This window comes from Hemiscyllium ocellatum, chromosome 9, assembly GCF_020745735.1.
Source record: "Hemiscyllium ocellatum isolate sHemOce1 chromosome 9, sHemOce1.pat.X.cur, whole genome shotgun sequence".
Lineage (NCBI taxonomy): Eukaryota > Metazoa > Chordata > Chondrichthyes > Orectolobiformes > Hemiscylliidae > Hemiscyllium > Hemiscyllium ocellatum.
This window is the reverse complement of record NC_083409.1, coordinates 9,744,819-9,760,273: the sequence shown is the minus strand read 5'-3', so window position 1 is coordinate 9,760,273 and position 15,455 is coordinate 9,744,819. Positions and strand designations below refer to the sequence as shown.

Sequence of the window (15,455 nt, the reverse complement as noted above, 5' to 3'; positions counted from 1 at the left end):
GATCAGTGTGGACTTTAGATTACTTACAGTGTGGAAACAGGCCCTTTGGCCCAATAAGTCCACACCGACCCGCCGAAGCGCAACCCACCCATACCCCTACATTTACCCCTTACCTAACACTACGGGCAATTTAGCATGGCCAATTCACCTGACCGCACATCTTTGGACTGTGGGAGGAAACCGGAGCACCCGGAGGAAACCCACGCAGACACGGGGAGAACGTGCAAACTCCACGTTTGACTTGTTGGGCCAAATAACCTGTTTCCTCACAGTAGGGATTCTATGACAGTCCATTCCAGATTCCCACCAACCGTTGAGTGAAAAAGGTCCTCACCAAATCTCATTTGCAATGTTCATAATGAAACCTTTCAAACCATTATTTTGTCCAGTGTTGTTTAACTCTTGAGCTCCTTGTTCAATAAATGTTTTATTCTTTTTGATAAAATATGAGTTCCCTGACAGGGACAGTTACCTTTGTCCAATCAGGGAGCCCCGGCTGACAGATAGAAAGGGGCATGTCAGAAGGACTGATACTCTGGTACCTGACTCTGAATAACAACCTGCCAACCAACCCCCTCCTTCTGTCACCCTCAATCTCCCCATGCTTACTCTTGTTTAACCTTCGATCCAGCTTGTGCTGCCTTTGGGAGCAGTTGACCTTCCCTCCATCACCCAGGAATGTGGTCATCATCCCAGAGCAGTCACACTTTTAACCTGAGGGTCATCACAGGTGGGACAGGGGGAGAGAAAGTGGCACCTTCATGGTGGTCATACCTGTCATTAATCCACCGCAACCTCTCTTGGGGCTGCAAGCATTCAACCTTCCTCCCTCAGACAGCTCCCCTCCCTGGAAGGTAATATTGCTGCACCTTGTTTTGGGTTAATTAAACACTGAAATATGACTATGGGGAGCCAGCATTTGCTGGGCAGGCAGCCACGACTGCTCTGACCTTGGATTCGGAAATTCTCCTCGGAATTGAGCAACACATTTGGGAGCACAGTGCCCACTGCCTCTGAAATTCCTCACTTACTGAGAATACACTCTCAGTATCCACCTTTCTCAGCTGCCATCTGAATTGACCATAAATTCTGTGTCCAACGATCCTTCCAGCTACCTGATGAAGGAGTAGTGCTCCAAATGCTTTTATTTCCAAATAAACCCATTTGACTATGTGTGATTTGAAACTTTGGCCATCTGAATGAGCTGCCATCTCAGACTGAATCAGCTGAACTGTTTTTCATTCATGATTTGAGAAGATTAAAGCCTGATCTTCAATCCCCAGCACAAAGCCCATTCTCAATCCATCGCTTGGAGACACAGACCTCAGAGAGACACCGACAGGCAGCACAGAGTAACACACTCACACTGAGAGAGAGCCACACTGAGTAACATGCTCACACTCCATGCTGCCTGCAGGAGTCTCCGAATGTGGGTGTTGTTACTCAGTGCTGTCTGTGTGTGTCTCACTGAGTAACACACCCACACTCAGAGACCTGCAGGCAACATTAAGTTAAACACTCATGCTCAGAGAGACACATAAGGCCGATAACGTTGGTGAATGGCAGAAGATTGTTTCAGCAGCTACTCAACATGTAGCAGAGATTGCACAGTACGATCCCATCAGCTGGGCCTGGACCAACAAAGTGAAGAGGGAATGCATCAGATTGTATTTATTGAGTCCTAACAGCTTTCAGTTTCTGTTCTTTTTGGAATCTTGTAACCTACACAAATCCCTGATTAAAGGGATCATTTGAAAATGAATAATGATTGATGATTGTAATTGATTGACAGGCTAACCAGCCAATCTTGACAACGACCTGCTGAAATGCAGCCAATCAACTGATGTGCGGGGGGGGAGGTCATCTATTTCCAAAGCACACAGAGACAGAGACTGAATCTTCATCTTTATTCCCTTTTCCAGATTTACATTGACAGAAAAAAAACAACTGCAATTAACAGCCCAGACAGAGGAAGCTGCTCAAATTCACAGCCACATTGGAGCTTGAGAAAAACACTTGTGGAGATTTTCTCAATGACACGATAATCCTGTCCCTTTAAACAGTGACAAAACCTTAAATTGGAACTGGTGGCTGAGCAGGAAGAAGATCTGGTTTACTGAAGCAGAGAATTCTGAGGTCCACATTGTTTTGTACAGCTGACAGTCTTCAGCAACTTCAAGAGATTTTACTTGGCATCACAAGTCAACCATGTCCCCATCAAACACTCCCAGGACAAGGTACAGCATGATGGTTGACATTGCATAAAGCTCTCTTGACACTGTCACAATGACCTGCTTTAACATCCAAACCTCAGAAGGTTCCCTGAGCAGTCCTGAGAAGGAAGAGAGTTGAAATTCAGTGCTGACAATGACCTTTGTCCTGCCAGCTCAGCCCTGTTCTATTTAAAGTTGTGTCTCCTCTGTGGACTGTCTCAAACACTCTACACACATTCTGATCTCCTGATGCTCTTGCTGAGGGGAGAGGGGAGGGTCACGTGGGTGAGGGCACAGGAGAAGCGAGCGTTGGACTCCCAGTCAGACCCAGAGAGGGTCAGCAGGCTGCTGACACTGTAGGTGCTGTCCGAAGCTCGCAGGTAGTTGCTGGTCTGAACCCCGTCCGAAATGACTGCATCGTCCTTCTTCCACTGCACCTCCAGCTCATCGGGATAGAAGTGATTGGCAAGGCACACCAGGGTGGCAGTGCCCTTGGCATTGACCTGCTCCGGGGAGGGGGACAGCAGGGTCAGCTTGGGCTGAGAGTTTTCACGGCCTGAAAGATAAGAGGAGCAATTTTAATCCCTGTCTTTCAAAGGGAATTCAACCTTCACAAAATTCACTGGCATTACAATCTTTTAGAATATTTTTCGTCAATACAGAATAAACCTGACAAATGAACAGGCATTGTTCAAATTGCTTCCTGGGAATGTGAGAGTCACTGGCAGGGCCAGCATTTATTGCCCATCCCTAATTGCCCCTGAGAAGGTGATGGTAAAAGAGAAGGGACAGTTCTGGACCATCGTTTATGGAATGACTGTGAGCAACTGGAAGGGTTATCACTGTGGGAGCATTTCAGCGACAGTGCTCAAATCTCAGTGAGATTGAGAGTATGGATGGAAGTGCAGTAAGTGTAAAAGTTTTCATTTAACTAAACTGTGTGGTGCTTTGGTAAAAGTGGACTGGAAGCAGTGACATGATGGGAAATCAGTGTCAGGGCAGTGGGAGCCCTCGAAGGACGAGTCAGAGATCATTCAGAATCTGTTCCTACAAAGAGTAAAGGTGGGACTTCCAGATCTAGACCAAATGAACAAGAGGATTGGGACCATGTCCTGACATGGATTGGGTACTGGTTGGCCGACAGCACAGAAAGAAGGAGTCTTTTTCTGAATGGCAGATAATTACAACTTAGGGTGTCACAGGGGTCAGTCCTTGGTACCCAGTTATTCATAATATATAATAATAGGGTCAAAGATTCATAGAGACCGAAAAGGCTCATCAGCCAATTGCATCCAACTCAATAATTGTCATCCATTTTTCCAGCAAAAGGGAATTAGATGCAATGTGTATTAAAGAAGGAATTAGATATAGTTCTTAGGATTAAAGGGATCAAAGAATGTGGGGAGAAAGCATAACAGGGGACTGTGTTGGATGATCAGCCATGAACATATTGAATGGTGGAGCAGGTCTGAAGGGCCGAATGGCCTACTGCTGCTCCTGTGTTTGATGTTTCTATCTGTTTCTCAGATAGTGAAGGAATGTCTCTCGTCAGTTTGAAGCTGGAAGTCAGATGGGTGTGGAGCTGGAAGATGTGGCCATGGTGATTAATGCAGGTCAGTGAGGTGGTTCAGAAGACACATGGGAGAAACTGTTTTTCCTTTTCCCTTGATGGAATGAGGGCATTGCTGGATCGGCAGCATTTATTGCCCATCCCGAATCACCCAAAGGGCAGTTTAGAGTCACCCACATTGCTGTGTGTCTGGGGTCACATGGTAAGGATGGCAGTTTCCTTCCCTAAAGGACATTAGGGAATCAGATGACTTTTTTTCCGAACAATCAACGATGGTTTCGTGGTCATCATTACTCTCTAAATTGCAGATTTTGTTTCGATTGAATTTGAATGCCACCATCTGCTGGATTCTAACCCTGGTCCCCAGAACATTACCTGGATCTCTGGATTAACAGCTCAGCAATAACACCATTAGACCATCACCTCCCTTATCTCATTTTTGGTTGACTGTGAAAGCAAGGAGTTTGTTTCTTCTGGAACTGTATAAAACCCCAGTTAGAGCACAGTGAGAGAACAGTGTACGGTTCTGGTCACCACATTACAGGGAGGATGTGATCCCACAGGAGACCAGGACAGAGGAGTAGTTTATCTGGAATGGAGACCTTGAGCTTTGAGGAATGGTTGAATTGGCTGGGAATGTTTTCTTTGGATCGCAGGAGGCTGAGGGGAGATTTGATGGTGGTGTGTAAATAATGAGGGGCTTGGATAGGGTGTGTAGGAAGGACTGATTTCCACCAACACAGAGGGCAATAACCCTGGGGAGAGATTGAAATCAGTTGGGGGCAGGATTAGAGGGGAGTTGAGGGTATTTGTTTTCACCCAGAGCTTGGTGGGATGTGGGACTCACTGTCTGAGAGGGTGGGAGAGGCAGAAACCTTCATCACATTGAAAAAACACTTAGATATTCACTTGAAACAGCGAAACCTCCAGAGCTATGGAGCAAGAGCTGGAAAGTGGGATGGAGCGTGATATCTCTTTAACAAACCTCCGATCACCCACAGATCAGGAGAACTTTATCCGAGAACATTGGAGCAGACTCGGATCCACACACTTCAGGAAACAGTCACGTTGGGGTGTCTGTGTAGAAGGTTCTAGATTATATTTCAAACCTTGCTGCACAATATTGGGCTGAGGTCAAGGGTGAGGCTGCAAAGAATCTCAGTGTCCTAGGGTCAGACAGGGTCACTGCTCCTAATGACCTCATGACCCCGGAAGGTGAGAGTGCGTAGACAATGGATGAGGATCCGGATCAGGAGACTCCAACCCTTAAAGAAAGACTTGCACTGATGTAGCACCTGCCCCCAGCTCAGCATGTCCCAATGGATCTTTCCAGCAGACTGTGCACAGCGAGATCCCAAACACCATGTGATAATTAGCAGAGAAATACATTCTGAGTGATTTTGACTGGGGGATAAATATTGACCAGGGACACCAGGGGGAACTGCCTTCTCTTCATCCAACAGTGCCATGGAATGGCATCTTACACAACTGAAAGACTCTCAGTTCATCCAAAAAATGAAGATTAGTTCCTTGAAGATGAAGTTGCAGGTAGGTAGGGGAGTGACAAAGTCATTTGGTTTGCTCTCCTTTATTGGTCAGTGCATTGATTATTGGAGTTGGGAGCTGTTGCGGCTGTACAGGACATTGGTTAGGGCACTTTTGGAATACTGTGTGCAATTCTGGTCTCCCTGCTACAGGAAAAATGTTGTGAATCTTAAAATGTTTGAGAAAAGATTTACAAGGATGTTGCCAAGGTTGGAGTGTTACTGTGAAAAGGAGAGGCTGAATAGGCTGAGGCTGTTTTCCCTGGATCATTGCAGGTTGATGGGTGACCGTATAAAGGTTTAGAAAATCATGAGCGGCATAGATAGAGTGAATAGAGAAGATCTTTTCTCCAGGGCAGGGGAGTCCAGAACTGGAGGGCATAGGCTGACGGTGACAGGGGAAAGATTTAAAAGGGACCTAAGGGACAACGTTTTCATTCAGAGGGTGTTAAATGTATGAAATGAGCTGCCAGAGGAGGTGGTGAAGGCTGGTACAATTACAACATTTAAAAGGCATGGGTATGTAAATAGGAAGAGTTTAGAGGGATATGGGCCAAATGCTGGCAAATGGGACTAGATTAATTTCGGATATCTGATCAGCATGGACGAGTTGGACCAAAGGGTCTGATTCTGTGCTGTCCATCCTTCTGACTCTAACTGTATTTCAATCCAGCCCTTAACATTTTAGGCTCTCTGAAAGACATTTTCAGGCATTTTTGTTTGACAAGCAGTCACTGTTGCAATGTCAGTAACGTGGCAGCCAGTTTCTACACAGCAAGATCCCACTAGAAGCACTGAGATCAAAGAGCAATAATGATGTTGGCTTAATGATATTGGCCTGAACTCAACCCAAAGAGAAAGGAATTTGGTTCAGTTGGATGGAAAATGAGAAAATGGAAGGTAAAGGAGAAGGTAGGATTGCTGGTTAGTGATGGGATTGATTGTTACCAAAAAATAAAAGAAAGGGATGGAAGTTTTGAACATCGAAGGAACCATGAAAGTGCATGGAAAATCAATAATAGTACAAATTTAAAGAGGTTGTATCTAAATGCACAAAGCATTCCGAGTAAGGGAGTAAAAGTGATGCCACAAATTGAGGTAAATTGAGTTCCTAAGGAATTTAAACCAGTTAAAGTGGAGGAGGGCTCAGGAAAGGTTATTCAAGTTTCTAGAAGATGTAAAAGGACAGAGAGTACAGAAAGGATCAGGAATCGAACATAAAGCACAGCAGATAAGGGGACAATGATGAGAAGGAGGGCAGTCAATGTCGGACTGAGTGTGTTGTACTTAAATGCACACAGTATACACAATGAGTTTGTAGTGCAGATTGAAACTGGCAGGTACAATGTTGTGGGTATCACAGAGACATGGCTGTAAGGGGATCCGGGCTGGGACCTAAATACCCAAGGTTATATATCCTATCAAAAGGACAGGCAGATGGGCAGAGGGGGAAGAGTTGCCTTGTTAGTGAGAAATGAAATTAAATCAATAGCAAGAAGTGATGTAGAGTCAGAAGGTGTAGAATCTGTGTGGGTAGAGCTGAGGAACTGCAATAAATAAAGAATCTGATGCAAGTTATGTCCAGGTCTCCAAGCAGTAATCAGGGTGTGGGGAAGGAAATCAATCAGGAGACAGAAAAGGTCAGGGCAGACTTCAATGGATAGGTGGGCTGGGTAGTGTATCTCAAGGAAAGGATTTCATGGAATGTCGACGAGATGGATTTTGGAGCAGCTTGTGGTTGAGCCATGATGGAACAGGCAGGTCTGGATTCAGTGATGCGTATTGAAGCAAACATGATGAGTTAGTTTAAGGTGAAAGTATCCCTGTGGATAAGTGACCATAATATGATAGAATTCCCCCTGTAGTTTGAGAGAGAAGCTGCAATCAGATGGAACAGTATTTCAATTGAGTAAAGGTAACTCGAAAGACATGAGGAAGGAGCTGGCCAGAGTTGGTTGGAAAGGGAGCCGAGCAGGTAAGATGGTGGGGCAGCAAACAGCAGGGCTTCTGGGGGTAATTCAGGAAGCAGAACAGGAATTCATCCCAAAAAGGAAGAAACATACCAAGGGGAGGACAATGTAACCATGGCTGATGAGGGAGATCAAGGACAGCATAAAAGCAAAAGAAAAAGCACACAATGTGGTGGAGAATAGTGGGAAGCCCGAGGATTAGGAAGCCTTTAAAAACCTGCAGGGGATAACTGAAAAATCATTAAGGGTGGAGAAGGTGAAATGTGGGAGTTATCTAGCCAGTAATATAAAAGAAGATTGCAGAAGTTTTATCAGGTGTATAAAAAGGAAGAGGGAGTCAAAAATAGACTATGGATCACTGGAAAATGAGGCTGGAGAAAGAATAAGAGGAAATGAAGGAATAGCAGAAGATTTGAATATTTATTTAAAATCAGTCTGCATCATGGAATACACATGCAGTGTACCAGTACTTCAAGACTGTCAGGGGTCGGAGGGGCGTGTAGTGGCCATCACTAAGGAGGAGGTACTGGGGAAGCTGGAAGGTCTGAATGTGGATAACTCACCCAGACTGGATGAACTACACCAGTGTGTTCTGAAGGAGATCACTGAGGAGATTGTGGAGGCATTGGTGATGATGTTTCAGTAATCAATGGAGTCACGGTGTGCAGGTGAGATGAGGACGGATTTGGTGGGGGCAAGGGACAGGAAAATGGCTCACATACCACCCCTGTTTAAGAATGGAGGGAGGTAGAAGATGGGACATTATCAGCCAGTTAGCCAGGACTCAGTTGTTGGTAAGGTTTTAGACTTCAATTTAAGGATGAAATTGCAGAGGATTGGAAGTGCAATGGCTTCATCAAGGAAACGTCATGCCTGGCAAATCTGTTAGAATTCTTTGAGGAGGCAATGAGCCAGTCAGACAAAGGAGAGTCCGAGGAAGTAATCTATTTGGATTTCCACAAGGCATTTAACATAAGATAAGAGCCCACAGTATTAGGGGCAATGTAGGGCATGGATTGAGGACTGGCAGGTTGGCATAAAGCAGAGCCTGAGGAACAATGGCCGCTGGTGACGAGTAGAGTTCTGCAGGTGTCAATGTTAGGACCATAACTATTCACGTTATACATTAACAATCTGGATGAAGGAAGTGAAGACATTGTTGCTAAGTTTGCAGGTGACATGAGATAGGTGGAGGGACAGGTAGTGTTGAGGAAGTGAGAAGGCTGTAAAATTTCCTAGATAGGCTTGGAGAGTGGGCAAAGACGTGGCAGATAGAATACAATGTGTAACAGTGTGAGGGTGTGTACTTTGGGAGGAAGAAGAGATGCAAAGACTGTTTGCAAAATAAGGAAAGCCTTTGGAAATCTAAAGCACAAACCTTATTCAGGTTTCCCTTCAGGTTAACAGGCAGGTCCAGTTTGTGCTTGGGAAGGCAAATGAAATGTTAGCATCCATTTCAATGGGGCCAGAATACAAGAGCAGAGATGTACTGCTGAGGCTGTGTAAGGCTCTGGTCAGACTGACTTTGGAATATTGTGAGCAGATTTGGGACCCATATTCTAAGAAACAATGTGCTGGCATTGGAGGGGTTTACAAGAATGATCCTGGGGATGAAGGGCTTGTCATATGAGGCGTGGTTGAGGACTCTGGGTCTGTACTCACTGGAGTTTAGAAGGATGAGGAGGGACCTAATTGAAATTTACAGAATACTGATAGGCCTGGGTAGAGTGGATATGGTGAAGATGTTTCCAAAAACAGGAGAGACTCAGTAACCAAGGCACAGCCTCAGAATGAAGGGCCAACCTTTCGAGCTGAGATGAGGAAGACTTTCTTCAGCCAGAGGGTGGTGAATCTGTGGAACTCATTGCTACAGAGGGCAGTGGAGGCCAAGTCACGAAGTGAATTTAAGACAGAGATAGATAGGTTTGTGATTATTAAGGAGATCGAACGTTCCTGTGGAGTAGGCAGAAGAATGGGGTGAGGAACATATCTGCCAAGATCAAATGGCAGAGCAGATTCAATGGGCTGAATGGCTGATTTCTGCTCCTATTTCTTAAAGTCTTCTGGACAGTTTTCCCAAAACCCTGGAACACTGAACCCACTGGACTGTGAGACCTGCTGTAGCTGTTTGTCATCAGAACTTTGCCAAGAGATAACCAAAGAGTGGAGAGAGTGTGCATCCATGTGGGAATTTCAGAATGCTTCCCAGTTCCTGGAATACCAAGAGTGCAGGAAGTGTGGTCAGTGACAGCAGTTGAAGCTCTGGGTTTCGGAGCTTGAGCAGCAGCTGGTGTCAGTGCGAAACATCCGTGAGGCTGAGAGCTCCGTGAAGAGCACGTTTCTAGATGTGGTCACTCTGCAGCTTCAGAGTATGCAGGGAGAGAGGGAATGGGGGAGCAGCAGACAGTCCAAAAGGACCAGGCAGCTAGTACAGGAATCCCCTGAATGTATCCCACTCTCCAAACAGGATTCAGTTTGGAATCCTGAAGAAAATGATGGTTCATCTGGGGAGTTCAGCCAGAGCCAAACCCATGGCACCACTGGTGGCTCAGCTGTATTGGGGAGGGGGGTGGTATAAGGAAGACTGGAAGAGTGATAGTGAGAGGAGATTGGAGAGTGAGGGCAGTCGATAGGTGTTTCTGCAGCTGCAGATGGGAATCCAGGATGGTGTGTTGTCTACCTGGTGCCAGGGTCAAGGATGTCACTGAGCGACTGCAGAGCACCCTGAGGGGAGGGGGGAACAGGCAACATCGGTCCCAGTGACAGAGGGAGAAAAGCGATGTAGTCCTGCAGTCAGAATTTAGGGAGCTCAGAAGGGAATTAACATCAGGAACTCAAAAGTAGGAATCTTCAGATTACTCCCAGTGCCCCAGGCAAGTGAGAAGAAGAACAGGAGGATAACACAAGTGTCTGTGGGGCTGGAAAGAGAATCCAGGAGGGAGGGTTTTAGATTCTTGTGACATTGGGACTGCGTCTGGGGGAGATGGGACCTGGATAGACCTGAACAGAGCTGGCACTGAATTCCTTTGAGGTGGTCTACTCATGCTGTTGGAGAGGGTTTAAACTAACTTGGCAGGGCTGTGGAAGCCAGGAGGGACTATCAGAGAGAAACACCAAGGTCCACAGAATCATCAGTGCAGTCAATAAGTCACCACCCAGTGGGAAGGATTTAGAGGAATACATTTGTAAGGAATTTACAGAGACCTGCAAATATAATAGTCATTATAAATGGGGTTGGGGGGCATTTCTTTAATTTCTGAATATAGACTGGGGTAGTAGCAGTGTGAAGGACAGAGGGGCCAGAGTCGTGAGAGTGTGTTCATGTGAATTTTCTCCAGCTGCATGTTTCCAGTCCAATGAGAAAGGAGGCTCTGCTAGATCTGGATCTTGGGAATGAGGAGGACCAAGTGGATCAAGTGTCAGTGAGAGGACACTTAAGGAAGAGTGATCATTGTATCACAAAGTTGAGGGTGACGGTAGAAAAGAACAAAGGCCTTTTCAGGGTCAAACATCTTCACTGGGGAAAATGCCAGCTTCTGTAGGATATGGATGTATCGGATCTGAATAAAGTGGGATCAAAGGTTGGCAGGAAAATCCTGAAAAGAATAGTAGAGGATGTGGACCAGGTATAGTCGAGATACATTTGAAGGAGGGCAAACAATTCCTGAACTTACTCAAGGGCAAAAGTGGTAGAATTATGGTAAATAAGAAAAGGACAAAAGAGTAACTAGAGAGAGAATAGGGCCCCATGAAGATGAACAATGTACCTCTGGGTGGATCCACAGGAAATGGTTTAGGTCTTAAATGAATATTCCAGGTCAGTATTTATCATGGAGAAAGACATGGAAATTTGGGAACTTGGGAAGTAAATAGTAATGTCTTGACACAAGTCCACATTACAGAAGAAGATGAGTTAAAGTGCAAGACCGTAGATAAATCTCCAGGACCTGATCAGGTGTATCCCAGGACATTGTGGAAAGCGAGGAAAGAGATTGCTGGATCCCTTGCTGATGTATGTTTCTGACTGACAGCCATGAGTGAGGTTCTGAAGAACCAGAGAGGTTGGCTAATGTTAGCCATTATTGAAGAAAGGTTGTAAGGAAAAGCCAGTGAACTATAAACCAGTGAACCTGATGTCATTGCTGGGTAAGTTATTGGAGTGAATTCTGAGGGACAGGATTTACATGCATTTGGACAATCAATGCAGTTTTGTGCATGGTAATCGTGTCTCACTAACATGATTGAGGTTGTTTGAAGAGAAGATTGATGTAGGCAGAACAGTAGACACTATGGACTTCAGCAAAGCATTTGACAAGGCTCCACATGGTAGACTGATTAGTAAGGTTAGACCACATGGGATCCAGGGGGAGCTAGCCATTTGGGTAAAAAAAATGACTTCAAGATAGGAGACAGAATGGTGGTACGGGGTTGCATTTCAGACTGGAGATCAGATGTCAGCTGTGTGCCACAAGGATTGGTGCTGGGTCCACGGCTTTTCATCATTTAAATAAATGATTTGGATGTGAATATAGGAATTATGGCAAGTTTGTTAAATGACATCAAAATTGGTGGTACAGTGGATAATGAAGAAGCTTATCTGAGAGTACAGTGGGACCTTGATCATTTGGGGAAATGGGCAGAGGTGTGGCAAATGGACAAAAGTGCGGACTGCAGATGCTGGAAACCAGACTTTAGATCAGAGTGGTGCTGGAAAAGCACAGCATGTCAGGCAGCATCCGAGGAGCAGAAAAATCGACGTTTCGATGAGAGGAATCCTGATGAAGGACTTTTGCCCGAAACGTCGATTTTCCTGCTCCTCGGATGTTGCCTGACCTGCTGCGCTTTTCCAGCACCGCTCTGATCTAAACGTGTGACAAATGGAGTTCAATTTAGATAAATGTGAGATGTTGCATTTTGGCAAGTCAAACCAGGGCAGGAGTTATACTGTTAATGGTGGGGCCCTGTGGAGTGTTGCTCAACAAAGTGACCTCGGGGTGCAGTGGCAGGTGCAGGGGCAGGGGTAGGGGCATTATTCCTTGACAATGCAGTCACAGGGAGATGAAGGTTAACTCCCTTTATTGGTCACTGCACTAAGTATCAGAGTTGGGACATCATTTGCAGCTGTACAGGAAATTTGGGAATAATGTGAACAATTCTGATCATCCTGTGATAGGAAGGATGCTGTTAAACTTAAAATTCTGCAGAAAAGATTTACATGGATGTTGCCTGGAACTGGAGGCTTTGAGCTGTCAGAAGAGGCTCAATAGACGGGTTATTTTTCCTGCAGGATCGGAGGGGTGGCCTTATAGATGTTTATAAAATCATGACGGGCATGGACAGGGTGTACATCCCAGGTCTTTGCCATGGGAAAGGGAATCCAAAACTCGAGGGTATAGGTTTAAGATGAGAGGCAAAAGATCCAAAAGGGACCTGAGGGGTAACTTGTCACACAGAGGGTGGTGAGTGCATTGATCGAGCTGTCAGAAAAAGTCCTGGAGACGGATACAATTATAGCATTTAAAAGATGTTTGGATGGGTACATGAATAGGAAGTGTTTAGAGGAATGTGGGCTAAATGCTGGCAAATGGGATGAGGTCAGTTTTGGATATCTAGTTAGCATGGAGACGTTAGACTGAAAGACCTGTTTCCACGCTGTATGACTCCGTGACCATTAGAGGCTGGAAAAGCTGAGATCTTTTACCCTGAAGTGCCGGAGGTTGAGGAGTGACCTTATAGAGGTTTATAAAATCATGAGGGACATAAATAATGTGAATAATGCAGGAAAGAGGTGAATGTTTTGTGGAGCTGGCAAACATATGCACAAAGATCATTCCAGGGATGAGGAATATCGGTTATGAAGATAGATTGGAGAATTTGGGACTGTCTTCTTTGGAGAAAGTTACAGATCACACAACTTCAGGTTATAGTCCAACAGGTTAATGTGGAAGCACTAGCTTCCTGGTGTTGTGTGATTTTTAACTTTGTCCACCCCAGTCCAACATCGGCACCTCCAAGTTTTTGGAGAAGGCAGCGAGGAGAATTGTTCCAGAAATTCAAAATCAGGAGAGGCCTGGAACAGAGAATAGGGAGAAAATGATTCCACTTGTGAAAGGATTGAGACCGAGAGGCCACAGATTGAAAGTAATTGGAAAAGTAACAAAAGTGAGATGGGGAATAACATTTTCAGCCAGTGGGTGGTTAAGGTGTGGAATGCACTGCCTGAGAGTGTGGTGGAGGCAGCTTCAATTAAAACATTCCGAAGGGAATGAGAATGTTAGTTGAAAAGGAACAATGTGCAGGGTGGCAGGGAGAAGGCAGGAGAATGACACTCAGTGAATTACTCAATCGGAGAGCTAGTCCAGACAGGATGGACGGAATGGCCTCTTTTTGTACTGTAACAGTTCTGCGATTGTGTGATTGAGCAGAGTTAAAGCTGGGGGAGGTGGGAGCTCGGTGTCTCACTGTGCTGCTGCTGCTGCTGCTGCTGCTGCTGCTGCTGAGGTCATTGAGATCAGAGACTGGGACAGGGAGCAAGAGCTCACATCAAACTCGGGTCTGTCACACTGAGACTGGCAGGAGGCTACTCACTGATTTCACTCCATGCTGCAGGAATGGGACCACAGGCTGCAAATGGACAGAGCTCCTCCACACAGTGAGTAAAACTGACTGACTTATATCTTGTTTTTTTTAAAGAGGGCATGAAAGTAAAGAAATACAGCTGGACACCCTGTTAGACACAGTGCTCCTCAATCAACCATTTCATTCACTGCAGCTCCCCACTAACACCTTCAACAAATCAGTAACTGTATTTTACCATGTTTCAGTATTGACAGGGTTAATAACAGAGGATTGAGGTTTACTTACTCAGTCTGAGCTTGGTTCCTTTGCCGAACGTAAAAGGGTAGCGGTAATACTGCTGACAGTAATAGTCAGCGACATCCTCATTCTGAATGTTGCTGATTTTCAGGGTGAAACTGGTCCCTGATCCACTGCCGGTGAATCGATCGGAGACTCCTGTGAATCGAGTTGCTGCATTGTAGATCAGGAGAGAGGGTTTCTGACCTTCTCGCTGCTGGTACCAAGCAAGGTTGATGCTAATGCTTTGACTGGCCTTACAGCTGATGGTTGTGGTCTGGCCCAGTCCCACTGACAGCACCGGGGGAGACTGGGTCATGCTGATGTCCCCACTGATACCTGAGGGGTCAGAGAGAAACACAATGCAGTCAGAACTGTCACAGAAAGAGCCTGTCAAATGAGAGATTGTTGGAGACACTGAGCATTCCTCTGGTTTCAGCATTTTCCCTTCAATCACAAGTCAGTGGAATTGGAGTGAAATGGAGAGCAGCTAAAGATTCAAGGTGGAAGGAGAGAGATTTGTACCTGCAACACAGAATGCCAGGGGCCAAATTAACTGGATGTGTGAAATCATGGTGTGTGCTCCTGTCCCTGTGCCTGGTTCCTGATAAACTCTCCCTTCACTGGGCTCTGCTTTATAAAGCTGCAGCCTGTGAGAGTCTCACTGGGTGTTCCTCAGTATGTAAATGGCATCAGGCAGAGAGAGCCACGTCAGCCCCTCACACTTCCTCTTCTCTCTCTCTGTCTCAGAGGCATTGATGTGAATAGCACTGAATGAGGCCATTTGGCCCATTGTGTCTGTGCTGGTAAACAAAGATCTGATGACACTAATCCCATCCTCCAGCTCTTGGCCCGTTACCCTGGAGGTTACAACAACACAAGGGAATATCTAAACACTGCTCCAATGTCACGAGATTTTCTGACTCAACCAGCCTTTCAGGCAGTGAGTTCCAGACTCCCACCACCCTCTGGGTGAGAGCATTTCTTCTCAACTCTCCTCTCACTCTCCAACTCTCGAACTCGCCTGGCCATGGACTCACTCGTGTTCAGAACGATAAGAGGGGATCTGATTGAAAGATATAAAATTGTAACAGGGCTGGGCAGGGAGGAGGTTTCCCCTGGTTGGGGAGTCTGGAACCAGGGAACACAGTTTAAGGGAGGTACGGGGTAGACCATTTAGGACTGAGATGAGGAAATATTTCTTCACTCAGAGGGTGGTCAACCTGTGGAATTCTCTACCACTGAAGGCTGTGGAGGACAAGGAACTGAATATATTCAAGAAAAAGAGAGAGATAATTGTTTT

At 45.7% G+C, this 15,455-nt stretch overlaps 2 gene segments (V, D, J or C); both read right to left on the bottom strand.

The window, feature by feature from the left end:
* LOC132818895 (Ig kappa chain V region Mem5-like) overlaps positions 1-15,455 on the bottom strand; it is a 602,774-nt gene that overhangs the window by 232,967 nt on the left and 354,352 nt on the right.
* Positions 1,967-14,743, bottom strand: LOC132818918 (Ig kappa chain V region Mem5-like). The segment is given in 3 exon segments: positions 1,967-2,769; positions 14,162-14,491; positions 14,678-14,743. Coding segments are annotated over 3 exon segments (708 nt in total).